Source organism: Dipodomys spectabilis, unplaced genomic scaffold (assembly GCF_019054845.1).
Source record: "Dipodomys spectabilis isolate Male_0828 unplaced genomic scaffold, ASM1905484v1 ptg000207l, whole genome shotgun sequence".
NCBI lineage: Eukaryota > Metazoa > Chordata > Mammalia > Rodentia > Heteromyidae > Dipodomys > Dipodomys spectabilis.
Genome location: NW_024870884.1, coordinates 861,569 through 885,921, shown reverse-complemented (window position 1 = coordinate 885,921; position 24,353 = coordinate 861,569). Strand labels below are relative to the sequence as shown.

The following is a 24,353-nucleotide window of genomic DNA, read 5'->3' as shown; positions in this document are numbered from 1 at the left end:
GGAGGGAGGTGTGGAGGAAAGGGATGATGGGATGGTGAAAGAACAACAAAGGAGAGAGTAAAAATGTTCTGCTAGCAGCTCCCCTATGACCAGCAATCCCACTCTTGGTCATTTACCCAAATGATCATAAACAAGACCACACTAAAGCTACCAGCACAACTATGTTTATTGCAGCTTTATATACCATAGCTAAGATATGGAACCAACCCAGATGATGAATGGATCAAGAAAATGTGGTATATATACACAATGTAATTCTATGCCTCCATCAGAAAGAATGACATTGCCCCATTTGTTAGGAAATGGAAAGATTTGGAAAAAATTATATTAAGGGAAGTAAGCCAGGCCCAAAGAAACATAGGTCCCATGGTTTCCCTTATTTGCAATAACTAGTATATGTCTGAGACAAGCAGAAATGGTCAGATAAGTTGATGTTAGGTGAAATGACCCCAAGATAAGGATTCAAGTTTTTTTCTTTCTTGCAATTGTTTCTAACATATTTATAAGATGATTTCTTTGTTGCTTTGTATGTCCCTCCCCCATGGTATAACCCCTGCCTTCACTGTATTTCATGTTGGTATAAACTTTGATGAAAGATATGAAATTTTGAATTTGTAAAGAGCTCTCTGTTAAATTATAAAGACATAACTGGAATGGTCCACAAATATGGCTGGACTTTGAATAGTATTCTTCTAATTTGAGAAGCAAAATACATGTAAGTATATTTGAGGTGTAGGTTAAGGAAACTCAGATCTAACATAGAAGCTGGAAATCACACATAAAAATCAATTTATTGAACTACTTTTGATGCTCAAAATCTTAATGAATCTTTTAAGAATTCCCAGAGCTATAATGACCCCTAGGGTAAAAAATCTCAAATTGTTTCTTATTGTTATACATGAGTTAGCTTATTAATATTTCAGAGCACCATGCTGTGAAGCTATAAGCTTTTCTAAATGGTCCTTTTTTTAGACTTTTTATATTGTCCATTATGAAAATATTTTATCTTAGTAGTAAATCAAACACATTGATTACTAAGGTCACTGATATGGATTTAGTTTAAGATCTAACTTTTTGTAAACCAATGTGATTTTATTTTCTTCAAATAAATTTGAAAGAAAAGAAAAACAAATCTAAGACCCTATTAAACTGAGATTTCTCTCTTTTTATTACAGCCCATATTTATCATTTTTTCCATCAATCATCTAATTCTAATCCCCCTTTTTGCTTAATGTCTAATGTTTTGTAGATGCCAGAGCTCAAATGAATACAGTTGGGAGAATGGTGTATCACTCAGAGTTAATGAGGCCCAGGACAGACATCAAAAACAAACCTTTCTTCTTTCAGTGTGTATTTGTTGGGCTTTAGCATTTCAAAACGTTCCTGCAGTCAAGTGAAGACAATAGATGTTATTAAATGATGATTAACCAGAATTATAGAAGTCAGAAAGATGTCTAAGTTACACAGTAAAACTACCTTTAATAACAAATATTTTACTTGAAATATAAATAAAATATAGAAAAAGATCAATTCATTAGAAAAATAACCAAATCAGGAAGAACAAATTTCAGGCAGCCAAAAAGCTGCGATGTAAAGGCTTTGCGGTATGTAACACCTCCAGAAAGGGATGAGGTGACTGGGACTTAGGTGCCCATTGAGATGGGGTTGGAGAGAGAGGCAAAAAGAGAAGTATAATGTTACAAAAGGATGAGCAGTCTATGTTGAAAATTGTGTACTGTAGCCTAACATTATTGAGAAATGTAGATCTCAAAGAGGAGCAAAGTCCTATCTGCTTTAGAAAACAGAGGGAAAACAAATAAATATTTATGGTCTATTTACATGACCTTTTCCTTAGTTCTAATACCCATAGAGCTGGCATTCTGAAGGGATCACATCAATGTTGTCCCTCTAAATATAGATCTTCTCAGATGAGCAGAATAGCTCAATAGCAATGTAATATGACCATTTAAATCATGCTTATCAAAATGAACTCCAAGAAATGGCAGCAAGAGGTTTTGTTGTTGTTGTTGTTGCTGTTTTCAATGTACTACATGATTTTTTTTGTTTCTTTTGTATGTTCTTCCCCCTATGGTATATTTCCTGTTGTCACTGTATTTCATTTTTGGTACTCTGTTTGAGTATACACAATTACTTGAATTAGAGAAGAGAAGGAGAATAACAGAATGGTGAAACCTAGGACAAGGGGAGAACTAGTGTAACAGCAATATACACAAGTTGGAAATGATTTGTACAACTTGAGGGAAGGGAGAGAGAGAAAGTAGGGGGAAAATGAGGGAAGGGGTATTGTTTGACAAGAAATGTATTTATTACCTTACTTATGTATCTGTAACCACTCTATAAATTATTTTGACAATAAAATTATACTCAAAAATAAATATAGATCAACACTCAAGGGTTTAACAGGTGAGAGTCCAAGTAATTCTTACTGATTGATACAGTCAACAAAAGGAAGCACATTTTTTTTTTTTTGGTCGGTGGTGGGGCTTGAACTCTGGGCCTGAGCGCGCTCCCTGCATTCTTCAGCTCAAAGCGAGCACTCTACCACTTGAGCCACAGCACCACTTCTGTTTTTTTGTGGTTTTTTGGAGATAAGAGTGTCACGGACTTTTCTGCCCGGGCTGGCTTTGAACCTCGATCCTCAGATCTCAGCCTCCTCAGTAACTAGGATTATAGGTGTGAGCCACTGGAGCCTGCTAGGAAGTACATTTTCTATCTGTGCAAGGCAATTGTCTTCTGTGAAAAGTTATTTGTTTTGTTTATTTACTCTGACATTTATTTTTATAGGTGAACTTGCCAGAAGGCTGCCCTTCTGACAGTTCGGTTTAATCCACAAGCTTTCATGTATATTCTACAAATTTGTAGAAATGATTTTCAATAGTCTCATTCCTGCTCCAATTTAATATGAAATAAATGGAATAAGCACTGAATTATCAACATATCTGATATATTTTATTATTTTTATTATATTTTTATTGTAATATACTGTACAGAGAGGTTACACTTACATGAGTAAGGTAATGAGTACATTTCCTATGGAGCATTGTTACCTCCTTCTTTGTTTTTCCCCTACCATCCCTTCCCTCCACACTTCCCTGACCTCCTCTCTCCCCTCCCCTCTGCAAAGGTGTAGAGTTTGGTTTCAACATAGTCTCTTGTACATCTCATTGTTACAATGTGTCAATCTGTATCCTTATTTCAGCATTTTGTTACTTCCTTTCTCATCCCCAAATTAGAAATATGCATATAAAAGATGTGGGCACTGGAATCAAATACATTGAAAACAGTGGTTATACCATGGGGGAAGAACATACAAAAGAAACATAAAAGGTGGGACTGTAAACTTGTTCAACCACTTTGGAAAGCAGTATGGAGGTTCCTCAATAGACTACACATAGAGCTCTCTTATGACCCAGCAATCCCACTTTTGGGCATTTACCCAAACAATCACAAACAAGGACATTCTAAAGCTACCATCACAACTATGTTTATTGCAGCTAATATATGGTACCAACCCAGATATTCCCCTCAGTAGATGAATGGATCAAGAAAATGTTTACACACACACACACACACACACACACACACACACACACACACACACATATATGAATTCTATGCCTCCATCAGAAAGAATGACACCACTCCATTTGCTAGGAAATGGAAAGACTTGGAAAAAATGATATTAAGTGAAGTAAGCCAGGCCCAAAGAAACAGGTCCCATGGTTTCCCTAGGACAAGGAGAAAAGGTTAAAAGCTACACACACATGACCATATAAGATGATGCTAAGAGAAATAAACCCCAAGATAAGGACACAAGAGGTTTTATCTTTGTTGCTGTTTTTTTAAATGTATTTATAGTGTACTATGTGATTTTTTGATCTACTTTATTCTTAAGGTAAAATTAAGGCTATCCAAAAGCAAACATAAGAATTGATATTTATTGAATGTACATAAATATGTATAATATCATCGTATGAGCAGTTTTCAAAAGTGTTTTTGTTTTACATTGTATTCCCCTAAAATTAACTTAAATAGGTTTATAGTATACTTTTATAAGAAAATAGGTGAAGCAGGTCTGAGTTGATAGAGATGTTTGCCTATATTTTAGGTACAATTAATGTGAGAATGACAGCTATAGCAAAGAAAATATCGAAGTTGTCAAACTGAATTTGAATTTCAAATGATGAATGATGTTTAATATATGAAATTATCGAATTTTTTCTGGGATAGATTTTTACTAAAATAATTGTACTCAGATGGGAATGTATTTTATCTAGGAGCTACTGTGAGCCCTTCAAAATTTTCTCAAATCAATTCTAATTGAGTGTATCTTTAAAAACTTACAAAACAATCAGGGACCAATGGCTGACTCCTTGCAACAGGAATAAGTCATGGTTAAATATTTTCATTTCCCCTTATTTCTTAGCACAGTACCTACTGAATAGGACCAATGTTATAAACCAAATGATCATTGTTCCCTGTGGATATGGATGGATATGTTTCATAAGGAGGACACTAGTAATTTTTCTTATTATTCTTTTGAGTGGTTTCTACTTAAAATATCTACATCATATTTTTGCTGTGCTTTTGTTGTCATAACATTATCTAACTTTTTTTTGTCGGTCGTGGGGCTTGAACTCTGGGCCTGGGCGCTGCCCCTCAGCGCTTCAGCTCAAGGCGAGCGCTCTACCACTTGAGCTACAGCGCCACTTCCGGTTTTCTGGTGGTTTATTGGAGATAGGAGTCTCACGGTCTCTCCTGCCTGGGCTGGCTTTGAACCGAGATCCTCAGATCTCAGCCTCCTGAGTAGCTAGGATTACAGGCGTGAGCCACCAGCACCCGGCTTATCTAACTTTTTATAATTGTTTATGTCTTAGAGAAAAGATGAGGAATGAAAATATAAATGACTTTTGTAACTTAGAGGGAAGGAAATTCCTGCTGGATTACTTGAATCACTTATGCTCTTTAGCTCTGATTATATAAAAAGAATGTTAAAAATGCATATTTTATATAGTCTGTCTCCTGAGATTTTTGGTGAAGCAAAAGCATTGTAATTATTACCTTTTCATTGTGACAGAGAGACTGATTCAATTTAGTGTTTCTGTATACAGAAACATCTGTTTCAAAGGTAGTTATTTATGTAAACCTAAACTATAATTACAAAAAGACTTATTTGTACATTCCCCTTAGAAATGAGAGAACAAGTCCAAAATGAAAAAGGATGGTAGCTTACATGCAATAAAAAATAAAGCAACCCATCCATAATTGCTATATAATAAGATGTATCAAACTATAAACACTTGTATTTGATGATATTCTGTGTAACAACAATGACCTTTTCATTTTTACCAAAGTTCTAATTTGAAATTGTCAGGATCATTCAACTTTATCCTTATATAGTTACTAAGTTTAATGACTGGATTTGCTTTTGTAAGGGATTGGGAATGAACTCAGGGCCTGACATATCTTGGCCAGGTTGCTACTTGAGTCAGGCTTACAGTCCTTTCTACTTTAGTTCTATTTAGGATAGAGTCTCAAAGTTATTCCCTGGCTGGCCTGGACCAGGATTCTTCTATTTATGATTCACAAATCCTTGAGATGACAGGCATGTACCATATTCCCTGTTAGTGATTGCCCAGCTAATGACAGAGTTTTAAATTTTGTTTTGTTTTGCTTTGTTTCACATTGTGTTTTTTACATGGTGTTGGCCTCCAGCCATAATCTTCCTAAATATCTATTTCCTGAATAGCTGGAATTACAAACATGAGCCACCATTCCTGGCACATGGTTAGCCTAAATCCCCCTCTATACACGGGCTACATGACCTGTATGCCTGTTTTCATATACTGTATGAGATTAGTGGTTATTAGTGATTATATTTATCTTACAGAAGTTACAAGTCTTTCGAATTAATACTTTCATACAACCTACCAGGATTTTAGCACATGCATGTTTCAAATTTAAAATTGTTCAGCCAGGCTTTTGTGGCTCATAGTTCAAATCCAGCCCAGGCAGGAAAGTCTGTGAGATTCTTATTTCCAAATAATCATCAGAAAACTGGAAGTGGCATCGTGGCTCAAGTGGTAGAATGCTAGCCTTAAGCTGAAGAGCTCAGGGACAGAGCCCAAGACCAGTTCAAACCCCACTACCAAGGAGGAAAAAAAAAAAAGTTGAAATATTTTTGACTTAAAATACTGATTTTTACTTAAAACTGAAATTAAAATTACAATATAAACTCTATCAGGACTTCCTATTTTTAATCCCTATTTTAACACCAATTTCAGTTCTGTAGTTCACTGATGTATTTGTAATTCATTTAGGACAAATTGTCTTATTTTCCTTCATTTCCTAGGAACATTTAGTGTCTTTGCACACTTATTCTATTTTATGGACATCAGACTAAGTTTGGCAGATCCAAAATCTCAAAATATTTTAGTGTTCTCATAAAAGTTTATGATGGGTTTCTGTTTTCAAATAAGCTGTGGTGGCCTTCTATAAGAGTTTATTGTTTTCTGTTGTATTCCTCTGTATAACTTGATAGATATAAAATTAATGTACAACTGAGTCTTTTTTACAGTTTTATTTTCAATTAAAAACATAGTAATATAAGAAGATTGCTCATTTGGGGATGATCATTTTTCAATTAGCTACAAAAAAAGCTTTCAACATAAATAAATGACTATACTTTCCCATATGAAGAAGTTCTTCCAGTGTAAATATGCCCAACTGTAATCTTACTTTTAACCTAGTGATACACAAATAGTATTTCTCAACTTAACATTCATTTCACAAATAGATCTGTGGTTTGCCTTGACTGACTTTCCATAATATCTACACACACACACACACACACACACACACACACACACACACACACACACACAATCTTAGACTCTTTACAACCTCCCTTGGTAAGTTTTACTTGTATTAATGTAGAGCAATGCTGCTCCAGCTATTCCTATAATTGAAGCCTGCCGAGTTAACTGTTGAGCTGCAAACTGGAGCTCAGTTTCCACAAGCCAGCTCAGTCAGGCTCATTATCTTCTCTCTTTTGCTCACAGTGGGTCTTTCATTTTTGAAAATGACTCTTCCCTTTGCATTTGAAATAGGATCTTCACTAAAATATTCATTTTAGCTCAGCTTGCAGGAGCCTACTTTCAAAGATTGAAAGAACAGGTGATTTTATTGTGTCTTTAGGGCCCTCCAGTTTTCAGTCTCCCCAGAAAATTTATGTATTGTAAGTTTCATCTAAAAAAAACCCTGAATATTAATTTGGAAATAGATTATAAAAATAGGAACCTGAATAACTTATTCCACAAGAAGTGTTCCTTTTCAATTACTTATAAAAAGTTAATATTTTGAAGACATTTCTATCTACAAGAAATGTTAAGACAACTGGTTTTTATGAGAATAATTCCAGAATAATCTTTCAGTACATGATTGCTTTTGAACTTCTAACTTACAGAACTTTACAGGCAAACAAAAACTAAAAGAAATAAACGTACAGCCATGGCCAAATTCAAAGCCATAATCATTTTACTAAGAAATTATTTTACTAAGAAACGTAGGTCAGTGAGATAGGATGTCTTTTAAATAATTAAAAAGGAAGATCAAGCCATTTTTTTCTCCTTAAATGTATATGTGTATGAATAAAAACTAGAAATTCAAGAAAAAAAAACAAACCTTTTTTAATCAACCTAGAACTTCTTAGAGTCTCGGGGGCATCAACACTAATTCATGACCTCATTATTAATTATTAGTGCAACATTGTTCTCTGTATTGTCTTAATGGCTGAAATTTGTCTCGATTGTATGTTACACACTTTCTATGGAAGGATTACAGCTGTGAGATTCTCATTATGTGTAGGAAAATCTAGGTTTAAAATAGAAAATGGTTTTGTTAATATAGGAAGAAAACACTTGTATTAGTATTTAAAGAAGTTATAATAAAATCTGCTACAATATTTTGGGTAAAGTGTTGAAAATGTATGTGATTTGAGTCATCTTTCCCTCAGAAGGTCAAGAGTGTTGGCCTTGAAAGCCACTGGGAAAATAATCATTACCTCTAGTTTCTCATCTTTACTAGGGCAATTTTACTTAAAGCCTGCAACTTTATTTTATTTTATTTAAATAGATGAATTAGAATTAGAAGTCTCTCTAGCTTCTTTAATCAGTAAAGTCTAAGTAGTCTGAAAAGGTCATATATTCTTGGAAAGACTGAAAACTGATACTCTATTTTGACCTTCAGGATCAATTTGCATATATCTGGCATAGAGAAGTTGCATTAGGAGATGTGTTGAGATTTTCTCATAGGATGGTTTTAGCTGATAATGATGATTATGCTGACTTCTCTGAAAGATATAGCTCTATTCAGATTGCCTGTTTTACCTTGTCTCTGTTGATACAAATTTTTGTCCACCTTAAATATGCTAGTTATACTTGTTCATAACATTTTCCTGTACTAGTTTTAACATTCATGGAATCCCTAGAGGAATGTCCCATCCCTGATGTTTGTGTTTTCTTTTTCTTTGATTTGACTTTGCCCTGATTTGTTAATATCATTATTTATCAATCTAGTAAGAAATCAAATTGTTAAATATTTTCTTTCTATTATTAGTTATTTTAATTTCTTTATTGTTACTGTAAAAGTGATATACAAAGGGACTACATTTAATAAGTCAGATGATGAGTGCATTTCTTTTGGAATAATGTCCCCCCTTGTCTTGCAGTCTCCCGAGGTTTCCCTCCCATCTCCACCCACAACTTGTATACTTAATTTTTAACATAGTGTCTAGTGAGTATCACTGCTTGCTATATTTGTCCACCTTTTTCCAACCAAATAGAGATTTTAATATTTTAAGGTATTTATTAACTTATGAACATAGGCTTTTCTCTCCTCAATTAGCTTTCTTTAAGTTTTCTTATTCATATTTACTTTAGATTGTCTGTTTAGCAGAACTGAACATAAACTGTGGATATGGGATAGACATTTGGTATTTGGTACTATGGGGAAAAGAACATGTTTTAGTATTATACTTTTTATATGATTTTAGAATACTTCTACTTACATTTATTGTCTTAGAGTTTTTATTGAAACATAAAAAACATGCCTATGTACTTAATCTACTCATACCTTTAGTTTGCTCTCTACAAACTCTTTATTTTCAGTATAACGATTTTAAAATATACTGTAACTAAAAATTTTAAATATTTTAAAATATACTATAACTCTATTTTTTCCTGAAGGTTTAGCCCATGCCCTGATTCCAGAGAGAACAGTATATTCACATTGCGTAGAAGTAAAAGGACTATGTCACCTTAATATTTTTTCTGTGTTTAATCATGATTTAAATTATTTGATATCTTGTTTTTAGAAATGTATGTCTTGCGTTGAAAATCACAAACACTTTCTACACTAAATTTTCAATAATGATTCTTCCTTTTGTGTGGCCATATTTCTTTCATTATAGCTATATTAAAAATATATGGTCTATATAAACATAAAGGAATTTAACTTACATAGTCAGAATATTAATTTCTGATGAATTTTTAGAACCAAATACAATTGAATATTGGCTGAAATTTTGACTTGTCATTATAAGTGTATTTTATAATACATCTTACTTACATCAATAAGGAAATGTCTACTTCTTACACCTATTATTGATGATAAGATGAAACTTATGAAATAATCAGAGCTAGTGTACTGAGAAATAAATGCAAAGGTAAAGAAAAATGGCTTTACCCAACTGGTTGTTACTAAAACAAGCAAGTATTGTTCACATTGATAGCTTTATTTTAAATTTATTTCATAGAAAAGCACCACATTCAATTATCAAGTTCAAGCTCATTTGATCTTATGGACTACAGAACAGCTGGTTTTCTTGGGTATTACACACGTCTCATTTTGGTTTCAGCAATAATGTTAATTCAACAAATTCTTTATTGCCTATTGTGAAATATATTAACCATATAGAACTTTTCAAGTGTGGTAGAAATCAACTCTGCTTTCCCCCATGAAAGCTGCATTTGTGTTTTCCCTGGATTATCTTGAATTCTAGGATTCTTCTCTGTCAGTCCCTCCAGCTTATTATAATACAGTTTTTTAGATTCTCCAGATTTGACCATGGGAAAATACAAAGGCAGAGCAGAAACCAAGCTCTAGCAATTAGTCTCTCCTGAGTCAGTTGTGGTTACCACCTGAGACTGTGAAAGTCCTTGGAAACTGCCAATTTAGCATTGCTCTTCTCATCAGTACCTTTGCTGGTGAATAGCTCTCCCTCCCATCCCTTATTCCTCTTATTCCTAAGGGTGTGACTGTAGCATCTCTTTGCTGACATCTCCTCATTCTTTTCAGTGACTATCTTGAGTGAGATATAAGACTTTTCCTTACTTCTGCTCTTGCTTGCCTTGCAACGAGTGCCAAGAAATACTCATTGGAGGTCCATTTCCCCTTGGGAATGCAGTTATTTTCTAACTACAACCATCTAATACCTAATCTCCTTCCAGAGACTTTCATCCAGATTCTTGCCTTTTAAAAGTTTAAAGTATCAGTTAAACACCAGACATTTTTTTTTCTAAATTTCTGTCAACTGGGTTCTCATCCGGAGAACATCTGGAAGAGTTCCTTATTAAATTTATGAAAATATACTAATAATTGGATGCCCCTGCATTGCAGAGCTCTGTTGCCACACACGCATTCATTCTCTCCAAATCCTGTTTCTAAACTTTTAAGTCTCTCCCCAGTTTCCTTTATGATTTTTATCCTGTTACATAACTAAGAGGGTTAATATTAACACACTGAGTTCCAGTTGCTGTTTTCTCTAGGTTCTACAAACTTGTCTGCCAATTTCTTCACTGTAAACGTAGGTGGAACAGTTTCCACTTACTGTGTTTTCAAGGTGTGCTACACAAAACAGAAGATAGATGTGATTATGTATAAATAATGCTTATTTTCAAGAAAATGCTTTCCCTCCGAGAGTTGCTAGGATAATAGGAAAGGGAAAACAAATATGTGCGAAATGAATGCAAAAAAAGTTAACAAATTACAATCAATCACTAACAATTTTTAGAAAGGAAAAAACAGTTTACTGTTGGGAACATGTTGTTTGTCTCAAAATTCTTTAGTTTAAGAAATTCTTTTGAAGCATATATTTAAGGCATTTTAATTTTAAAATCTTTATACTGAAACTAAAATTTTCTACTTATTTTAGCAGTATCTATTTTAACTTTACACAGAGCTCATAATACAACTGATTCTTAAATAATTTGGCTATTAGAAGACTTTTTTTTTTTTTTAGTATCAAACAAACCAACAAATAAAGAAATGAATCTGCAAACAAAATAAAGCAGGTTCCAGCAACGGCAAGATTCTATATTTGCTTTCCCACTCAGTGAATAAGGCTAATCTACTTTGGGTGGAAAAAAAAATTGGCACTTATTTTCCTATTATAATATGTTGCAACAATGTGAATGACTTTCTAAATAACCTGGAATGTATCTTATCACATAGATTATTTTAATAATCTTATTGTAATATTCTATATGATTTTTTATAAATGTATAGTATATACATTTATATATAACTATAAGCATATATAAATTTTAGTATATTGAGTTCTATTGTAACATTGTCAAGAGAAGGCATTGTATAATCTATTGGAATACTTCTTTTGTACAAAAGATTACTATTGAAGGTAATTTCTACCTTTCACAATTAGTACTGATTTATTAAGGTAATTATTAAATAAAGTAATTCTTTAATTCTCTTTCCTCTCTCATCTGAGGACATAATCAAGCTATAGTGTACTCCTGTACTACTCAGGTGATGAAAAGTGTATAATCTCTGCCCATCAAAATATGTTATATAACTTAACAAGGGTATTTACTTGCACAAAAATAGCTACAGGGCTATCTACAGCAGCATTAGGAATCATGCTCGTGGGTTATTTTTGTTTCCTCTCCAAAGAAAGGAAAGAGCTGTTTACAATGAATATATAAGTTAGCACTTGATGAAGAAAGAACATCGTATGAATAGTAAATGATAGATCCAAAGTCTTTTGAAAAGAAAAAGAAAGATTATATTTTAAAGATATCTTGGACAGTTTCACTGTAAAAGTAAAAACTTAAAATTAAGGAAACACACAATGCTTCAAAAAGACATTTGATAAATCTATTTCCTTATAATTTTCTTACAAATCCAGTATTCATGACATTAATCTACTGTTATTACCATATCATTATTTTTGCCTGGTGACCTTTAAGTGTTGAATCCCTATCTTGCAAATGTTTATTTAGGTAAATGCTAAGAACTTCATGGTATTTCCTGGTGCTAAGTCTGGGCTTTACCAGAAATTTCACTGAGCAAGATAAACTTTGCCAGTCAAAATTATACATACAATGACAAGCATTTCAGTTCCTATAAATCCATGTGGTAATGGAAAAATATAAATCACATTGTTACATGTGATATGCTAGATAATTAGTGTGGCTAGAAAAGTCTTCATTGATATTGGATACAAACCAGGAGGCTTGGGGAAGGGGAATACTAAGTATTGGCATTAAGCAAAGAACTTAAGGTAGAAAGTTGTTAGCATTGAGAGATAGCTCTCTGTTGGCACCTAAAAGATTTATGCTTGGCATTTGGGGATATTATAAATGATTTGGCTTTTTTTCTCTGGAAGATTAGAAATCATTAGAGAATTTTAGCTGATTTATATTGTGAGAGGAAAATTAAAACAGAAAGACTATGGATTCACTGCAATGACAAGATATAATGCTGGCACAAACCAAGTTGATAAAAATATTTTAAAAAGTGTTCTAAATCTGGATATATCCCGAATACATTATATTCTCAATATGGTACTTGAGAGAAAGTAAGTCAGAGATGAATAGTAAAATTTCTACTTGAAAAATTGGAAGTATAGTAATTCAATTAACTGATGTGATAAAAATACATGAAAAAAGCATATTGAAGTTTATGGAGAAATCTTAAGCACTTTAAATAAGATCACAGCTTGATTCGCTTGATATATATGTAGAGAAGATAGAATTTGAGATTTCTGTCAAGGAAAAGGGTCTGGATCATAACTTTCAGTTTGGGGATTGTAAATCAAGGGTATATATGAGTCTGAAAAAACAAAGATGATCTAAAACAATAAAGTCATATAATTGTGGATATGCAAACAGAAGAGACCAAAAAGATAGAATGGAGCCAGAAAGTTTGGTATTCTGAAACAAGTTTATTCAAATGTGTGGAGAAAAACACTTATTTTTTTAATTATATAAAATGTGATGATGAACCAAGCAATTATAAAATAGAAAAAAAACCTATGGAATTTTTGAATGGAGATAATTCATATTCTACATGAGGTTATTAGTGACATATTAAAATAAAAGCCTGGTTTATATATGTTTTAAAAAAATTGTGTAGTGAGTTAGGTAAAGATATACATAGTATAGAGACAACTTTTCATTGGCTAGCACCATAATGTTATTTAATAACCGTTCCGTTTTGGATGTTTTCATTAAATGGATGAGATCTTTCATCAGCTTTATAGAGCAAAAGACATTATAACACCCAGTGATGTTGGGTAAGGATGTGTTGAAGGCTTAAATCAAAAATTTCTAGGGGTAAGGATCATTTCACATCTTCACTGTTTTGCCAAAAGTAGTTTATACATAATCCATTCTTCATAAAGATCAGCCTTTAGCCTGTTGAAGCCATTACCATTATGCTGATATTGAAAAACACATTGTTCACAGACAAACATAAAAAAAAAAAAACTCCTTGTATCAGTAACTCATAAGTATTTCCTTAAACTTCAAAACATGGGTAGTAATTCTGTTCTATGGCATATTATTTACTTTTTACTAAAATATTTAACAAAATGGTATGTCAGAACACAATGTGCTAGGATTATATGATGTTACAAATGCCTTCACTGTGATCTAAACATGTAATTCTAACAATTTGTTATCTACAGTATACTCTAAATTTGTTGTTTATAGAAAATAGTAAGGTTAGTCTTAAGTCAAGATTTAAACTAGGAATACAGTTATAATACTGATGATAGGAAAGATCAAAGCAGAGAACCTACGTGACAATTCAAATTAGAAGCTGCTTTAGCACAAATCCATAAACTAAAACTAATTGATAGCAATACTACATTATTATGCATTCCTTATCATTACTTATCATTATGCCCTTATCATACCTTATCATTATGTCCTTCCTTATCATTACTTAGATATGCCTCTATCCTGCTAAACACTTTTTCCAATTCTATTCCAAATTGTTCTTTTCCCATGGGTACCTTTTACATAATTTGTTGCCTTGGGTTCTATTAACAAGACTCAGTAAAAATAACAAACTCATTGAAAGATTTCTTGGTGTTAGGTAGGTCAGGGCACAAATATAATCTGTTTCCCCTCGTGTACAATCTCCATGTATGCAGTTTTATATGAATGAAATAACAGGTCCTTTCTTGAGCTTTCCTTTCTTTATAACTTGTAGCAATAGGCAAAGTAAAAATATAATCCAGGAAGAAAAGGAGAGAAAAGGAATGGGTGAGATGGGTATGTACTGACTTGGATGGGTATGTACTGACTTGGCTCTTGTTCATGGATTCTCTCCAGGTTCTCTGTGAATGTGGCTCTTACTACAGGATATTCTTTTGAATTATGCTTTATTGATGTTTGGTTTATATTTTCTGATGTATTTTCCTTTTATGACTTGTTTTTCTCAGTGTGCCATTAGCCCATCTGGTTTCCCATCATGTAACCACATATCCATTAGGCTTCTCCATATTGGATTAGCCTGATTTGAGGGTGATGTTTTCTTGCTGACACACCAACTAATACCATAATTGGTGCTTGACTTGTTTCCAAAGGGAAAAATAACACCTCATAATGAAAGATTCTTGGACTGTATTGTGCATATATTTGAGAAACCACAGGCGACCTCTTTTTCTGGGAGTGGGTAATCTAAATGTCACATAGCTAATCCATGCCAAACATAGCATTACAATTACTCGAATTAGCACCTGTGGTAGTGTGAGAGGAAGAGCAGGGGTAGAGTATTGGATGATCAAGTGGCTGAAGTAGTTAATCATTATGACAAGAATAGTAATTATGATTACATTGTGATTCCCTTGAGAATCAAGAAAGGGTACATGAGGAACATGTGAAAGTTTAAAAAAAAGATACGAGAAATACAGAGAGAGTTAAGGTTCTCCATGGTAGCTTTGAGGAGCTCCACTTCTTTATGTAATGGTAAACACTTCACAACCACAGGGCTACATGAATTCTGAGATCTTGTAAGCCAGATATGTAGGGGAAAAGAGCACTGGGGAAGAGACATATTTTGGGGAAATGATAAGAATGAGAAGATCAAATCTTAGAATCCTATAAATCTAGCTAGTTATTGCAGGTAGACCTTCCTTCATATGTGCCTCTGCTTCATAGCCTTTCACAAACTATATCTGAGCAATTCTCTTACTAGATGATCATGATTTTTCAGCCTTAACCCTTGCTCCTACTAGATCTATTAAAAATGTTGGTGCTGAGCCAATATATCAGATCTTATTCACAGCATGGTAGCCTATAAGCCAATATTAGTATAGGGCCTCATGGAACTTGATTGGTAATCATCCAGAAAGCATATATGAGATTGGGTTTTAAAACACATAGAACATGAAAACCAAAACTTGCTTAAGGTGAATTCATTTCATTTCATGAAAATTCATTTTCATGGGTTAACACTCTAGATACAAGATGCAATGTATTGCTAGCACACTGTGAAATAACAGTGTTAATAGTCTGCTAGTTTGGAAAGTTGAACTTTGCTCTTGATGGTAGCTTACAGTTAATGAGGGCAAAATATCTGAGCTTTTCAGAATATTATTAAAACAAGGCTTGCTCTCTCTCTAAGCAGCAGAATCACATTAAGATAGATTTCAGAGTCCATCCCTCTTAGTTTCTAATCCAGCAGTATGAGGTAGCTGAAGAAACAAATACAAGTGTCTGACAAGCTCTGATATGAAGCTAATACTTCAGGCTGGAATTGACACTTAGAGACAAGGCTATGAAGCCTACTTGGCTAAAGTGAAGTATGCAGACAGGTAACACCAGGCATCAAGTAGAAGGCCACAACCTATTTTTACTAGATCAGAATTTGTAATTCTAACAAGATCCCTAAGTGATTCATATGTACATTTCTGCCCAGCAGTACTACTTTAAAGGAGTTTAAAGGCTCAGGGTAATGGAAATGTGAAATGAATTTACTTTGTGTGTAACCTGAGAAGCCGGCCATTATCAAACTCTTCAAGGGCTTGCAGAGGATAAAGTTCAACAAATACATTGGAGAATAGCATCCTGCTTCCCTGAAGAGCTCTGTGCACATATTCCATTTTGTGGGGGAGAAGCAGAATAAGAGACTCTGATAAAATGGGATTTCTGATTGTAATAACAATGAAGACAGGCAAATCCCTTTGGACAATTAACATGTACTTTAAACAATGAATGACAAGAATGTAAAACAAGCTCTCTCAGAGGAATGGATTCTAGTACGGGGGAGAGGGTGAATGGAAAGAATGAATGGAAGCAAACATAGTCAAAATACTTTATGTACATGAATGAAACAATAAAGCTTAGGATGATTGGCTTAGAACGCAGTAGAATAAAGAGATTAACAGATGAAGGTGAGTCAGGTCCAGGTACAAGACACATATATGGGCACATCAAAATAAAACCCCATCGAAGAACTAACTGACATTCGTAAAACTCTTCTGAGATGGCTCATAACTTGTTTTTTGTTATTAATTGACTGAGAAATAGTATGTATCTAAGGTATACATCGTGACATTTTGATATATTTATATATTTTAGGATGGCTAATTCAAGCTAATTTATGTTTTCTTTACTTCATGTAGTTCCTCTGAGTGTTTCTACAACATTTATTATCAACTGGGTTAATATTGTCAAATAGGCAATATATTGCTATGAACATTAGTCCCAATAAAGCTCTCGAATATACTTTCTGCTCAATGTTAAAATTTTAACTCATCTCATTTCTTTGGATATTATGAATTATTTTAATATTATTTTAGAGGAATTTTAAATATTTTATAAAATAAGTCTGAAATTTAGCAGAAATCAAAGGATTTCAATAAGTACAATACCGCAACTTACATTTTTAAGTATAATTTTATTTTTATTGTGATATGGTATTGTACAGAAAGGTTATGATTTCATAATTCAGATAATGTGTACATATCTGCTTTAGACAATATCACCCTTGCTTTGCTTTCCTCCAGATTCTCCCTCCCTTCTCTTCCCACAAGTTGCATAGTTCATTTTTCCACATTAAGTTTATTAAATACTATGAATGCATTCATTCACCTTTCCTCTTTTCCATTTTTACCCTCCCTTCCCCCTGCTAAGAAGCAGAAAAAGATAAGAACAAAAAGGCACACAAAAACACCACCACCACCAGAAACATAAATCACCCATTTTTTCACATTCTAGAGTTCATTTAGATAAATCGAGTTCTTTGATTTTTATGGTTTTGGAGTTTGAAATTCAGGACTTTTTGTTTGCTAGGGATGTGCTCTTTCATTCATGCTACATCATTCTTTAAATGATGTTCTCATAGTTCTTTTTTTTTTTTTTAGTTGGTTGTGGGGCCTGAACTCTGGGCCTGGGCATTGTCCCTCAGCAATTCAGCTCAAGACCACTGTTCAACCATTTGGACCACAGCACCACTTTTGGCTTTTTCTGCATATATATTTTTGAGTAATTGAACCCAGGGCCTCATGAATGCAGGCAAGCCCTCTACCAATGAGCCACTTTCCCAGCCCTATAAATGATGTACTGATAGTTCTGATTAGATTCTTTTGGCCTAGAAGTGGTTTCCAAGTGCCATTTTCCACCTAAATTTTCTTTATAGCTGGGATTACAGATGTGAAACCACTATGCCAAGCCTATTTGTAGAATTGTGGGCTTGCTCATCTTTTTACATGTCAGACTTGAACAGCGATCCTCCTGGTGTTTGCCTCTAGAGTACTTGAAATTACAAGCAAGCATCACCAAGTCCAACAGATTTCTTTTTTCAGTTATTCTCTCTACTTGTTGAGTACAGACTTTTGCCATCATTGAATTAGTTTGATTAGAGAGATAAAGGACCACTGTGTCCCACTGCCATGTTCACAGTTGTTTGTCAAGAAGATCATAAACACTGACAGCTTTGCTGTTCCAGGCATTGATCAAACATGATAACCCCAGTTTTGTGGCATGAAAAGTAGGCTTGGTTTATAAAAACTGTGACAAAAAGTATTTAGCTTAAGATTCAGATACTTTCTAAAAAATGAAATGCAGTTCAAAACTGTTAGGTTTTTAAAAGGAGGTAGCCGAGTTAAGAACTGCACCAGCATGCACGTGGTATTCAGGTAAGGGGTAGGTTTATTCAGTAGACCTGATGGGACCAGGCAAGGTTGGCACTCCACATGGCTGGGAAAGGCCTGGGAATGAGAGAGAGCTGGGAAAGAGAGGAAAGAGCTAGAAAAGAGCAGAGAGAGGGGTAAGAACAGTAGCACTCACGTGGTATTCAGGTAAGGGGTAGGTTTATTCAGTAGACCTGCTGGGACCAGGCAAGGTTTGCACTCCACGTGGCTGGGAAAGAGAGGAAAGAGAGAGGAAAGAGCTAGAGCAGAGAGAAAGCAGAGAGAGCTAGAAAAGAAGAGCAAGAGCAAGAGAGTGTCTGGGCCTGGGCTAGGCCTTATGTAGGGTATGGGCAGGGAAAGGTGTGGCCACATCAAATTCAGATGTGACCTCAGCGGATGCAGATGTGACCTCTTCCAGGTGTCCCAGTTGCCTAGGTAACGCAGGTACTGGGTGGAGACTTTGCTGCGAGGAGGGTGAAGTCTGCTAGCCATCCAGGAGCCGACCTTATATTAACATCAACAACAGTAACCATAACTCACATTTTAAACCTTTTCAATATCACAGACTGTAATCAGCCCTGTGCTTGAGTTATCTCATTTATCATCAAAACAACCCCAAAGTCTCTTTTCTGATGTAAATTACCACATGTATGAGTAAGAATGGAAGGAAGTTGGTATAATGAGGAGTTTGTATTGGTTTATACATTATTCTCTAGTAAATTTATGTTTGGATACAATCTGGAATGAAAATGTAACTATGCAAGAACATCTCTGGGGACAAAAAAGAAAATAAAGTAAACTTCAAAGAGAATATTCATTAGATTGTATACACCTACTATAATTAATAGTATTTTAATTTATCTAGGGATTCTGGAAATACAGATGAATGAGTTAGGGATGTATATCTCTGAACCTGAATGGTGGCTTATGCTTGTAATCTCAGAATTTAAGAGGTAGAGACAGAAAGATCTTGGGGTCTTGAGTTCATGATCCAGCTAAGGTTATATAGAAAAAAAACCCATCTCAAAAATAATCTTTTTCTCTATTTCCCTGAATTAAAATACTAGGCTATTAGTTTTCATGATGAAAAGTTCAAATTACTTTTCTTAATTAAAATTTATATTAAGTGATCCATATAAACAGTAAAATTTCTAAATATCAATGGGATTTTACCTAATGTTTATAAGCATTAGGTAATGTTTAAATGAGAAATATATTTGTTTAGATAAAGGTGAACTTCAATGTATATTGCTTTGCAGAAGAAGCACAAAATGAAATATTTACAGGCATGAAAACTTGATGAAAAGCTCACTAAAACTTTTAATTGTACTAGTAATTTTTATTTGGCTTATTTTAGTTTTCATCCTTCTTGTAGATCAGAGGTCATTTTCAGAAATATACATGAGTTTCATTATGGAAATCCCTGTTTAACTGTGGTGCTGATTTCATAGAAGAGAGAAAACAATTGAGAATTAATACTCTCTCCTCTTGAATATAGCTGGAAATCAGCTATATTCAAGGAAATCAAGGATTAGAGTCTAACTCTATCAGGCCCAGGGCCAGATTTCTTAGCATCTAATATAGAATATATTAGATCATCATTTTCATTTATGATGAAAGGAAACCTTTGTGTAAAGGGGTCCATATTGCATGTAATGCATTCTGCATAGCAGGTCTTTTCAGTCAGTGGCTTTTGATGACTATCATTAAGAACATTCACTTTATCACAAGTAGCATTCCTTGTTTTCTCTCTTAGCAACAGAGCCATTCACTTCCCTCTTCCTGGTGTCACAGTATCTCCTTTATTTGTATATCCTATATTTTTATTTTTAGTTCATCTGTTTTAATATTTAAATGAAGCCAAGGATGGGGAATGGATTTTCAGATGTATGGAAGATGTTAAGCACGATTTTTGTGAAAGAAAAGTTTATGAGGCCAGAGGAGACTTAGATGATCTCAATCTTCCCATATGCCCTCTGTTTTCTGGGGTCAGCTATAAAACAGACATCCCTGTTCACCAGCTGCACAAACTCAGGTATCCTGGGACCAAGGGAAGATACTCTCCCTGATAGGGAAAACCAATGAAGGGAGTTTATGGTTTAATTCTTTGGTGCCAACTATTTTTTTCTGATCGGCGACAGCAGAAGTAAAAGTTGTGCAGAAAACCCAAAATGAGCACTTGGGGTATTATTATTTTAAAAATATTTTAGCTTTATTTTTTGCATCTGGAGTGCCAAGTATTTATATTCACCTGTTGTTTCTCAGACTGTTCAATATCAGTTAAAAAGTAATATCTATGCTAGCATGTGAAAGATTAGAATAAATCTCTACCATTCAGATAAAAAGTATATATTTACACATTATTTAGGGTTTCTCTTACTGGAAAAAAAAAGTTTCTTTCAAAATTTCTAGACAGATAAAGCTCATTAGTACTAATATAACAAAAGAATAATAAAAACTGCTATTTTTAAATTGCTGAGAAAATTATAAAACAAGACCTTATTCCTTTCATAACTATGTAATAGTTTAACATTTGGGACATTAGGCCTTAATAAATTGTGAGTGTTATAGTTTGCATTACATTCTTCAAGCCTGATTCATATTTATGGACTAAGTGTAAATTCTCATGTGATATCCCAAAGAAAAGTCATTTTCCACTTCGTTCACTGTGTAGAAGCATGAGTCTATTTATTTATTTATTTTTGTTGGTCATGGGGCTTGAACTCTGGGCCTGGCACTGTCCCTCAGCTCTTTAGCTAAAGGCTGATGCTCTACCACTTGAGGCACAGCACCACTTCCAGTTTTCTGGTTAATTGGAGATAAGAGTCTCATGGACTTTTCCTGCCCAGGCTGGCTTTGAACCTGGATCCCAGATCTCAGCAGCCTGAGTAGCTAGGATTACAGGTGTGAACCACCAGTGCCCGGTACATGACTCTTTAGTTGCATAGCCACACCTCTTCTACATGTCCTGAGCTCAGAGTATGAATATGTGAAAATTATTGCTATAAACCATAGCACATTATTGTTTGGCAAAGGAACTATTGCTATGAAATGGAGAATGAGATTTAAGTTCCATCCAAGCTATGGGTGTTTAACTTGCAAGATACATGGAATTTAAGCAAGGAGAAAGGCTAGGAACCCACTTTGTGAGAGAAGGGGTAACAAGTTTGATAAGAAATGCAACTGTTACCTTATGTAACTGTAATCCCTCTATACATCACTTTGGCAATAAAGAAAAAAAAGTTTAAAAAAATGTACTCATCTTAACTTAAGTGGGGAGGAGGGCAAAATATATCAAAGCACCAAAAAGTTGTATTGAAATAATGTGTTCTTGTCGTCAAGTACCCCAAACATGTCTTAAAGAAGAATGACTTTTATTGTGAGTCTGCACACTAGTTTTGTCTTTTACATTAAGACTTATGTTTTATGGATTTACTCTAAGATTAAAGAAGAAGATGCAGTCCTCACCACGGGAGACTGTACTACTTCTTTATCTCTTCCTTTTTTCTTTTCCTCTGTTATTTTCCAGATATCTCTTTTCATATCAGAAGTCTTACTGAGTGAATTGAAGTACCAGACTGTTATTACCAGCCTATCTTTTGTTCAAGATAAAATTCAATGATCACCTTTGCAAGAAGCCATGGTCAGGGAGGGAGAGAAATCTTTAATGCTAAAGGGAAACAAAAAATAGATAATGAAACTCACCAAGGGTTTGAATCTTTGCCTCCTATGTTTATCTCCCCCAAAACATCAATTGCACATAGAATGATGCATTTAGTTGTGACTTTTTAGGTAATTTTATTTGTATTTATTTATTTACTTACTTATTTTTAGGAATGTTTAGATATACAGTTGAACTGCACTGCTTTAATAATAAAAGTTTGTAAGGTCACTGGGGTTTACAAGCATACTCTTTTGTAGAAGGTTCATTTGATTAAAATACTGTTTCATATGCCTTTCTTTGGTCCGAAGGTACAATTGTGGTGGACAATATGCTGATCAAAGGAACTGCTGGAGGACCAGACCCTACCATTGAGCTCTCTTTGAAGGACAATGTGGATTACTGGGTCTTGTTGGATCCTGTGAAGCAAATGCTTTTCCTGAACAGCACAGGCAGAGTCCTGGATCGAGATGTCAGTGATATTATTTTTTTTTGGTTGTTCCTATGTTATCACTTTATTATAATTTAAATGCCGAATGTATTCATCAATATAATATTAAAATTTTACATATAATTTGCGTTTATTTCCTGGGAAGAAAAGGAAAAAGATAGTATTTCAATCTGAAAAAAAGAATGACAAAGGAAAGGACCATTTGTGTCTAAGAGAAACAGAGTTCCCTTTTAATATAAATGACAGTTGACTATGTAGAATAGAGAGATGGTGACCTTGAAAAAGGAGGACAAACAGAGCTACAATCCATGCATCTCTAACAGTGGCAAAGCATAGTACCACTCAGCTGTTGGCTTGAGGACACAAGTTTGATGTGTATAATCAAAACTGGTTTAGCAATTGTAAGGATGAAGCTGTAGTATTCAGCTTATGTAGCTATCAAACAACAAAGAAAGAAAAAGAAAGAAAGAAAGAAAGAAAGAAAGAAAGAAAGAAAGAAAGAAAGAAAGAAAGAAAGAAAGAAAGGAAGGAAGGAAGGAAAGAGAGAGAGAAAAAGAAAGAAAGAAAGAAAGAAGGAAAGAAAGAAAGAAAGAAAGAAAGAAAGAAAGAAAGAAAGAAAGAAAGAAAGAAAGAAAGAAGGAAGGAAGAAAGGAAAGAAAGAAAGAAAAAAAGGAAAAAGGAAAAAAGATATGCAATACTTTCCCAGGATCACCCTAGTATGGTAGGAACAGGCAAAAGTATGCATCTTGACATAAGTGTTTTGTTAAGAACAGCTAAATTGCCAATGTTAAAAGTCTCACTTCTGATAAAACTTAGGAGATGCATTCATCTGAAGCATCGTTGACCTCATAATTACATTCTTATGTGCCCAACAGTGGAGATGGTTGTTAAAGAGAAGAGAGGCATTCATGACAAGTAATTAATATATAAAGCCCAGGGAAAACTACATGTAAACATGTTCACCCCCATATCCAGATGCATGATCTCCTTACAGTGTGCTGTGGAGTAGATGATCCTTTAATCTTTCATGTCTAAATTTTGGAATCATAAATATATCTCAAGCACTTCAACCTTTAATATGCCTCACCATGTCGTTTACTAACTTGGTCATTTGAATTCTTGTGAATTGCTCTTGGTTCTGCCTGGGTTTCATGGCTTCATTCCTCATTGGCTGGAAGCTTTTACTATAAAAATGTCTAACCCAACATTGGAAACTTAGACTAGTATAGATAGACAATTATTGATAAAATCTGATTCTATTCCAGATCTAATTGCAAGTGGAAGTTATAATTTCATTTTAATTGTAAAATAAGGAAATGGAAAATGTATTATTAGAAAAACAAAACCAAACATATGTCTAAGGGCTGAGAAGGTGGCTCGGTGGTAGAGTGCTTGCCTTGCATGCAAGAGGCCCTGGGTTTAATTCCTCAGTACCACATAAGGAGAAAAAGCCAAAAGTGGTGCTTTGGTCCAAATGGTAGAGCACTAGCTTTGAGCTGAAGAGCTGAGGGACAGCGCCCAAGCCCAGAGTTCAGGCCCCATGACCAACAAAAAACCAACCAAACAACAAACAAAAAAAACCCCACAATATATGTCTAAAAGCAATTTTCCTATCAGGGAAAATAGACTCTAGTACTTAAGCTGGCACAAATTCTTTGAAGGAGATGTGTTCTTTATTAATATATACTATACATTATGCTCTTGATAAGGTTTTATGTGTAATTGGTCATGTACATATGTCCATGTGGAAAATATAATTTCCATATACAATAATTTCAATA

At 34.2% G+C, this 24,353-nt stretch overlaps 1 protein-coding gene across 12 annotated transcripts in view; it reads left to right on the top strand.

Annotated features, from left to right (window-relative positions):
• Pcdh15 (protocadherin related 15) overlaps positions 1-24,353 on the top strand; it is a 450,667-nt gene that overhangs the window by 112,928 nt on the left and 313,386 nt on the right. For all 12 annotated transcript variants that reach the window (XM_042696488.1, XM_042696486.1, XM_042696489.1 and 9 more), the window contains one exon: positions 22,433-22,593. In XM_042696488.1, the coding sequence (XP_042552422.1) occupies positions 22,433-22,593 (161 nt within the window). The remainder of the gene's footprint in view (positions 1-22,432; positions 22,594-24,353) is intronic.